Below are 10,011 nucleotides of genomic sequence, written 5' to 3'. Positions count from 1 at the left end.
TTTGACACGATTATCAAAAATAATATTTTGAGTTTTAGGCTTACTTTTATTCCTATTTTATAATATACACATTTTGTTTTAGCTGTTGTTGACAGCCAAGAAAAAATAGGCATAATATTTAACCCATTGGAAAATTATCACAACATTGATTATGTGTCATATTTAAAGGATATATTTAATACTCTCGATTAAAATGAATTTAATATTTACACCGCAACAAGTTTTTGTAGACAGCCGGCACAATCTCTTTTATGTGGTGTTTATGTTTGTTATTATGTCACAATGATGATTATGTTCAAAGATTGTAGATCTGTTTTAATGCACAATCCCGATAATTTAGAAGTATTCATTAAAACGATTAATACGATTGCATACACTACTTTTATTAATAAAATTCACACAAAATTTAACGGAGAAAATGTTCTATTGGAAGATGATAAACATCATAATATAAATACAATTTATTCAATACAACAGATACCATCAATTAAAAAAACATGTCATAGAAAAGGAAAAGGCTCAAAAATATTATTACTAATGAGTATATTGAAAAAATAAATGTTCTTGTTGGTAAAGAAACAAAATACAAATACAACAAAATTAATTTAGGAAACGTGTTAAAATGTTATCAAGTTAGACCAACGAAAAGTGCAGAATATATTGATAAGATTTTGAAAATGTCATTGGATAAACTTATTGATTTTATTTTTCCACCACAGTTTATTGAAACATTATTAACGTATACTAATATTCATGGTAAATTTTCTGTTTTTATTTTTAACACAACACAATTAACAACACGGAATTGGAAAGATCTTGACAGAGATGAAATGTTTGCATTCATTGGTATTTCACTATTGCAAGGTGTTTATAATGATACTAAATTAAGTCAAAGAAATAATTGGTTTGGAAAATTTGCAATAATAGCATTCATGTCTGCAATGTCTCTTAGAAGATACAAACAGATTTTGAGAAATCTTCGCTTTGATAATTTATGTAAAAGAAAAGCAGAAGATTTACACGTTTCGCAAGATTTATTCGAAATGTTTGTAAATGAAAATTACACAAAAAGAAAATATTCAAAAAGTGAAATTGACGAAGAAAGTTTTTCTGATACAAGTTTAAGCACTCATTCAACTTCAACTGATTCAACTGGTTCATCTGAAAATGATCAGTATTTATCTAGTGATGATTCAAGTGATTCATACGAAACTCAACAAAATAAAACAACATCAACAAATAAAAACATCTTAACCAATAATGATGAGTATTTAAGTTTAACGAGTCCAATATATACATATGGATATGATTGGGATAATTATTATAAAATATCATTTATAATAGAAACATTTAATGACGTTTTTAAAGAAATGAGTGAACAAATTGAACCATATTCTGTGTTGTGTGTTGATGAAGACTTATTCAGATATTTTGGTTATTACCAAAACAAAGTTACAATGCCTTCCAAGCTTTCTAAATGTGGATTTATAATATTTGTGTTGGTCGATTCAGAAACAAATGCTGTTCTTAATACCTTTCTATACAGAGGAAGTAACAACGGAGAAGTTGTACACCGTTTGGGCGAACGCGTTGTAATTAATTTGATGGAGTCTTTTTGGGGAAGTGAATATAATTTATTTACAGATCGTTATTTTACTTCACAAATATTATAAGAATATTTGGCAAGCCGAGGCATAAATATAATAGGAACTTTGGATTCAAAAAGGAAGTACCAAATGAATTGAAAAGAAAAGGAAAGCAGACAGATGGGTCTTTAGTAACATATCATTGTTCAAATGGGAGTTACTTATCGAGTTTTATTGATAAGAAAACTAATGTACTATTACTGTCTAGCACTAAAGCCAACAAAGTGGATGTAAATACAAGTGAAAAAGTATCAATAAAACCAACTATTAGATCGAAATATTCTACACAAAGATTACCAAATAAAACCACTGTTAATATAGATTATAATAAATTTATGGGAGGAGTTGATATAGTTGACTCACTTACCAAAAGAACCGATACAGAGAGAATAACAAGAAGGTGGACTTTAGCTTTGTTTTTCTGTATGTTAAATCTGGCATTTAACAACTTGTACGTTATCATGAAATCTCAAATTATACACAACAAAAACCATCACAAACAAAAATTAACAGAATTGAAATTATGGAAAATGTCGCGATACACTTAATTTTTAACAATGTTAAAAAGAGGAAATTGAATCATTTGAATCTACGATCCAGAAAGGCCGTTATTTATTTTTCGAAAACATTTACAAAGAATGAGTTTAAATAACCCATTTTTATTCAAAAAACCGTTTCTGATTGTGCGATTTGTAAAGAAGAAATTAAAGGAAAACGAAATTCCGTTAAAAATATTTGTGTGTCATGTGGTAGACATGTTTGTTTTAAACACTCTATCCGAATTTATAAATGTAACAATTGTATCAATCAATTTGATTTCTAAAACAATAAAAATTGATATTTTTGTGGTAGTAATATATCGGGATATTTGCATCAACATTAAAAATAAATTTCCTGTTTATACAAATAGTTCTCACTTAGATTTTATTTGGTTATTTGCAAAAATGGCGACTTGTTTAACTTCCCTTATAAAGCCAATCAAAAATATCTATTTAAATTTGTTTTTATGATTTTTTGTTTATAATTGTTATTATTGGTTGCATGGCTTTCTCATGCAGTGTGTTATTTTTTAAAATAATTTTTACACATTTTTTTTTCATAAAAAAAACTTGTAAAACATGCGACCATTCGCGGGATAGTAAAATATGAAAATTACATCAAACACAGCTATAGTAAAAGATGAAAATATTAACATTAATATAAATTTCAAAATATAATATTTTAATTTATAACAATATTAATATTAATATATTATTATAATTTTAATAAATTTACCCAAAAATACAATATATTTATTATATTTTTTATTAATACATAAACAATTGGGTTTATAAATTCAATTTTATTTTAATATTAATTTTTTTCATATTTATTATAGTATATTTTATTGGGCAATTTTAGCCAATTAATTATAATTACTATTTTATAAAGAATTCAACCTTATCATTAATTTAGTTAAAATTATCTAGAGTTATTTGCTAAACGTTGTCTTGTTTGTAAATTTGTCTGCCTATTTTTAATCCATAATAAATGGAATATTTTAGGAAATTTAATGAAAAACTTAAAACTGTAGTTTTAATATTTTTCCTAATTTTTTTCTTTTTTATTTAATTCCCGTTTTTTTGAAACAAAAATCAATTATTTTTTGTCAAAAAGACAACGTTTGGGGAACAGACAACGCTGTTAGACTGACTCTACGCATTTAAGAGATATTATTTTTTGAAATCTCTTTGTATTTTGGATTTAATTATTTTAATCAATTATAATAAACTATAATGTTAAATTTTACGTTTTATAATATTATGTAACATTTAATGATATTATAATAAACACAACTCAGAATGCTGCCAACAAAATTAACAACAATTTATTGATGTGATATTAAATCAAATAATATATAACAATTTTTAATTCATTAAAACAATCATTAACAAATGATTTGACATTGAGTTATATTGTTACGCTTTTACACATACAAAAATAGTGATCATAGATCAATGCACCACCGAATAGTATTGTAACACCATCAACCTTGAAACATTCAAAAGTCCAATCCGAACCAATCAAATTTAGTGGTATTACTGTAAATACATTTATTGTTTTTAGTGTAATTTGTAAATTTGGACTTGAGTTTTCGACCATTTTTTTCACAGTTCCAAAATAAATCTGTAATCTTTTTTTCATTTAAAAATATTATAAATTATCATCAGTATTTTTAAAAAAAAATCAAACTCAGATTTCAAACGATGATACATATTGAATGTTTTCATATTTTAATTGTTGCGAAGTACTTTAAGACTTCAAACGACTTTTTGAATTTGGAAATGGTGTGTAAAAAGTATTATAACTTTACAAACAATTTCCATTTTAACCCAATTTCTGTTTCAGAAAATAATTTAGTGTTATTCCCAAATGTAGAAACACTTCATTTATATTCTCCTTATGATGATTTTTTTCCAGAAAAAGCTTTCTTTCAAAAAATTGTCCATTTAAAGTTATACATTCCAGTCTCCCAAACGCATTACCAGAACCTGTTACATCTTCATTTGTTGAATACGTAGTGAATGGTTATTATTCCAAAGAAATTGTCTCGATTCCACCTCTAGTGACTTCGATTAGTGATGGGTGTTTTCGTGGATGTTTTGCTCTTTCGTCTGTTTCTCTTTGCTCAACAGTAACTCGTCTTGGTGCCGCATGCTTTTATGGATGTTGCAACATCTCGAACATTTCTATACCCCATAATGTCATTTTCATCGGGAAAGACGCATTCAATTGGTGTTCCTCACTTGAACAAATAGTATTACCTAAGTTTATTACAAAACTAGAAAAAACAACATTTTGTGGGTGTTCAAAACTTAGTGAAGTTGAATTACCACAATATTTAATAAATATTGGGGAGTCGTGTTTTTCTGGGTGTAGCTCACTCCGCAAAATTGAAATATTAGAAAATGTCGAGGAAATGGATTCAGGCGCATTTTCTGATTGTTCCAAACTCGAAATTGTTTTGTTTAAAACGACAAAATTGGTGACTATCAAAAATCGAATGTTTCAAAATTGTAGCAATTTGGAAATTATCAAACTTTCATGTGGAATTACAAGTCTCGGAAACTACGCGTTCTCGTTTTGTTATAAATTGAGTGAAATAGTGATGAATGAAGAGTTGGAAGAAATTGGAGATTCAACTTTTATGGGGTGTAAAATGTTAAGTAATGTGGCGTTAAACCAAAAACTAAAGGAAATTAAAATATTTGCATTTAAAGACTGTCGTTGTTTGAGTTATCTTAATATCTCAAAAAGTGTGAAACTGGGTGCAGAGTGTTTTAAAGGATGTTTATTCCATTAAAATTTATATTTGGTATTTTTCTTGTTTGTGCAATACTAGAAACGACAATTATCATTAACAAGTAAGAGTTGGTGGAAAAATTCCAGCTTAATAAGATTAACAGTTTTTTATTAAAAACAACTATTTATTATTAATTTCTATAATTATTATTATATAATAATTACCAAGCCAAAGAATTTGATTAAAATTTTGAAACACCTTTATTTGGAATTGAATCCCATATTTGAACCCAATACAATTATAAGTTGTTAATCGACTTCGGTCAGTTTTAAACATTGTCTCTTTCGCGTGAAATTAATTCAATTCAAAAGTGGATTGTATGAGTTCAAGATTTTTAAACATTCACCGCGTTTTGTGGTTAACTTGACGATGTTTTAAATTCAAATTTGTTGCTGTAAATTAAATGTCAAATAAAATGCTGCGTTTCATCACACATTTAAGTTCTCGATTGTTGAATTATGTTGTATCGATATGTATTTGACTAAATAATATTTTTGATAACTTTCAATTGTACTTTCTTTTGTGTTTGCCAAATCTCTATTTTCAATTTCCAAAAAAACATTAAGTTGTAATTGACTGTGTAAAGTGTTTGACACAAACACTAAACAAAAAGTTGTTTTTTTATTCAAAACGTCAATTTTATTGAAGTGAATTACAATTTTTCAACCAGTTATAATTTTTATTATTTATTTCTTATTATTATTAATATTTTATAGTTTGTTTTTTTATTTTTAGGGGTTTTATTTAATGTTTTTGGTTTAATTCTGAATGTTTTTCGAATTATAGCAATAAATATTATATTTTACTAATATTTGTAAACGATCGATTTTTCTAAACAAACAAACTCTATAATATAATAAAACCAATTAAAATTTTTAACATTGAAAAGTCCACAAATGGATATGTCAACTTACTTCAAAGAAATGAACAATACGTCCATGCTGACCCATCAGAAAAGTCCATTTTCGTATACAACAGGCATTGTTGTACACTTAGCACAAATGGAATGTCTAAATCATTACCTCCCATTTACTAAATATCCAAATCCATTGCCAAAGGAATTTAGTCCTCTCACTTTTCCAAAGGAATACCCAAACATTCGTTCAAAAATAATTTCCATAATTCTCGGTCAAGCCGTCGGCGACACTGTTGGTCTCTCGACTGAATTTTTCTCGAAGGAACAAGCCGAGTTGTTTTATAAACACAAGAAAATCAATCATTCGCGTTATTTGATAGACCAGCACCGCTCTCTGTGGATGAATTTTGACTTGAAATGTTTGGACCGGACTGACGACACGGATCAGTTGCTATTAATACTCGACTCTTGAGTAGCAAAGAATGGAAATTGTGTTACAGAAGTCTTTGCAACATGACATCTTGATTGGTTTTATTTTAGATATTCAGAAGTAAGCGATATGGGCGCCTTAGGTATTGGAGCAAATTTTAAGGTTGTTTTATCGTCCAAAAATATTTGGAAAACCTACTTAAAATTAATGGAAATTTGGAAAAAAAGGAGGAAGACAAACTACTCCTAATGGAAGTGTCATGAGGACTTCAACGGCTGCTATTCCTTATTTTTGGGACATCGAAAAGGTTGAAGAGACTGCAAAAATTTTGTGGAAAATGACTCACTTCGACCCACGGTGCCAGGCCTCTGTTTCTATAAAAGTTTATTTAATTGGGGAGTTCCTAAGAGGCGAGTGTGATTGTCAAAAAGCGATTGAATTTGCACGAGAAAGAGGTAGAAAGTACATAGAAGGTAACAAGGAGTTTTATTCCGATTTTGAGAAATTCACAAATCCGAAGAGTTTGGAACAACTTGATTTAAATAATTCGATTGGGTACACGTATAAGCCAGTTGGATGTGCAGTGGGGTTTAAAAGGCATGGAAATTGAAAAATGATGGGAAAAGTAACAAGGAAATAATCGAGAGTGTATTGATGGCTGTGACCTTTGAAGCGGGAGATGCAGACACCAATAAAGCAGTTGTTGGAGCAGTGTTGGGTGCTTACATTGGCAATTTGGATATGTTCCCCAAAGACTGGATTGCACTTGATAACAAAATTGGCTTATTGAGAGGATCAACAGAATGTTGGAATTGATGAATTTGGAGGAAATTAAAGAGGGAGAAATTTAAATGATAAATTTTTGTTTATTTATTTTACAATTTTTAAGAGAAAGAAAATAAGTGCACGAAAGACTGACAAGATTTGTTAAAAAAATACTTGGTGGATTCGGGATGTCTTCTCGCTATTTTTGATGTTTTCTGTGAATTGAAAAATCCTTTCTATTATTTTTGTGTTTTTGGGGGTTCCAAAAAACTGTACAAAGTACAACAATTTTACCATGTTTTTGTTATTAAACAATAATAATTGTCGAAATAAAATTATGGACAAACACTATACAATAAATTTATTTTGTTATAAATTAATGGTAAAAATATATTAATTTATTTTTTTGATTAGACATTTTGAGTCACTTACTCAAGGCATTTATAAGATGTGGACCTAATATTTCTAGTATTTGTGTTAAAATAAACAAGTTTTATTTTGGTGTTTTTTTTAAGGTTGACTTTCTACATGATTAACAGGGTGTGCCAAACCAGGATGGAATTGGCCTATATAAATAGAGCAGTTTTTTGGCAAAGAAAAATGAATAATAAACATGATAATATAAAAATTTATTTTTATCAGTATTGTCAAATAACAATTACCAATAATTATTTTGTTTTTTACTTTTTTCATTCAATATTTAAATTTTTTATTTAATTTTTAATTTTTATTAAAAATAATATAAAATTATAGTTATTAAAATATATGTTTTAATTCATAATAACTAAATGCCAATAATCGGATTATCTAATTAATATAATGTAAATATTGTTATCTTAAAGTTGCGAATCACGCTTTTTACGTATTTATACATCTCCTTATTTATTTTTTTGTTTTCGAACTTTATTCCGTCTATTATCAATTGTAGAGTTTTTATAAACTAAATAAAACATTTAACAAGAGTAAATTATTTTTTATTATATTCCAAAAAATGCGAAGGTTAATTATTTTATTTAAATAATACTTCTTATTACCCGTTTTGCTGTAGATCCGATTCCAAACATGTCAAATTTATCGAGTTATAATATATTTTTTATTAATTATGTTTTGTATTAGTTTATATTTTTCAATGTCTGTTATTAGTATAAAGAATTCAACTGTATAACACCCAACTATCTGGTAAAAAAAACTTAGAAACGCATAAATTAGAGTGGTCATCTTGTCGTAGCCATTCTATTATACCTCGGGATCTATTGACCAAATTTTAACCGTGTAACACTCAATTATCTTGTTAGATAAAATAAATTATAGTGATCATCAATATGAATTATCTCGTCATCACGATTCTATGTCACATACTTGACTATCCAACAAGTATTCATTAATAAAAATTGTTTTCGTTATAATTTACTCTAAAACAATGAATTGTTAGATTATTTTAAGTTTTTCATTTTTTCCCACCGAGCAAAAAATATTAAATCTGAAAAAAAAATATTATTTTTATCTTTTTAGTTTGCCACGTCACATAAATTCCGCGCAGTGCACAAATTGTTACGGTTTGGATTACCCCGCATCATTATATAAATGTGTAAGACGAAAAATTTCAAAATTTAAACACATTCAAAAGCGTCTATTTGTCGTGAATCCAGCAGAAAACGAATTTATTTGTCAAAAATTAAAAAATTTTGTAGAAAAATCTTTCAAATATCGAAATTTATTTTTTATTAAAAAATTAGTTTTTAATTCAACTAAGGTTACAGATTCGAAAACAAAATAATTAATTGTCAATAACAAAAATTATTGGCCAATTGTAAATATAATAATCAAATTCGACAATTATAATGAAATAAAAATTAAAACAATTGACATAACAATAAAAATAATATAATAATTAGTGAAAATTATAATTATAGATAATATAATGTAATTACATAAAATAAAAAAAGATTGAAAAATTTAAACAGTGAGTTAAAAATACAAATTGTTAAACAAACAAAGACGAACAAAGTGAGTCAAGTTTGTTTTGATTTGGATTTTTAACTCACAAAGGTTTAAATTGATAAAATGTAATTCCGTGTTCAGATGGGAACGGGTGTATCCTACTTGATATGAACCTACCGAAAGTAGAAACATGAGAAGATAGACCATCTGAAAAGAAAAGAATAAAAAATCGAATATATGAATGAAATGAATAACGAGTGATAATAAAACAGTTATGACTATCAAATATTATATATTAATATTCACTCTGAATTTTATATTATAAATATGTTGGCATGATATGAATGTTATATAATAATCTTGATAAAAAACAACTCATGTTCATATTATTTTAATAAAATAATAAAAAGCTCAAAAAGCGCGTCTTTTGCGTGTGTTATATAACATATTGTAATATATACATGTTCTAAAAATAGAACAACTAAAACTTAAAAAGGTAGATTACCTGACGTTCCCATCTGTGTGAACATAATGGTACTAAACATATTAATAATCAATTGAATTATATTTTTGATTTTGTTTTCTTGTTTAAAATTCTTTTGATGATATTATTTTTAAATTCCTTATATTTTTATTTTTTTTATGAATTTACCAATTAAATCAATAATTCTACATGTTATTTTATAAATCATTATTTTCCATCCATTAATAAATACCAACAAACATAATTAATTTAATACTTGTTTATATTTATTGTATATTTTCGATATAATATATTAAATATCGATATTTTTATTTTACCATTTGATAACATTTGAATATTTTATTCAAGTTTATTTTTATTTGTTGTTTAAATCAAATTTTTTTACATAAAAAATGAACTAATTTGTAATGAAACCGTTAAACATTTTGTAAGAAGGGCTATTCATATTAATCCACTTAAAAGCGAGTTAAGGTTTTTTGTGGAAAAAGTAATAAAAATAAACTTTTTTATTAATTTGATTAGAAAAAAGTGTTTTTTATATGTAAA

The 10,011-nt window shown here is 26.5% G+C and overlaps 2 protein-coding genes across 2 annotated transcripts; both read left to right on the top strand.

Moving 5' to 3' along the window:
* Positions 1-3,970: 3,970 nt before the first annotated feature.
* On the top strand, positions 3,971-4,989 carry EIN_287600 (hypothetical protein; the record flags this gene model as incomplete). Its single annotated transcript, XM_004256067.1, has 2 exons — positions 3,971-4,047; positions 4,113-4,989. 2 exons carry the CDS (start codon positions 3,971-3,973, stop codon positions 4,987-4,989), a joined length of 954 nt encoding a protein of 317 aa, XP_004256115.1.
* A 1,545-nt stretch (positions 4,990-6,534) lies between these two features.
* Positions 6,535-7,091, top strand: EIN_287590 (hypothetical protein; the record flags this gene model as incomplete). The annotated part of the gene is made up of 2 exons (XM_004256066.1): positions 6,535-6,846; positions 6,909-7,091. 2 exons carry the CDS (start codon positions 6,535-6,537, stop codon positions 7,089-7,091), a joined length of 495 nt encoding a protein of 164 aa, XP_004256114.1.
* Between the last annotated feature and the right edge of the window lie 2,920 nt (positions 7,092-10,011).

The sequence above is a fragment of the Entamoeba invadens genome, assembly GCF_000330505.1.
Source record: "Entamoeba invadens IP1 unplaced genomic scaffold scaff_1105074725615, whole genome shotgun sequence".
Classification (NCBI taxonomy): Eukaryota; Evosea; order Mastigamoebida; family Endamoebidae; genus Entamoeba; species Entamoeba invadens.
Note: the sequence above shows the minus strand (reverse complement) of the source record. Positions and strands in the feature narration are given on the sequence as shown.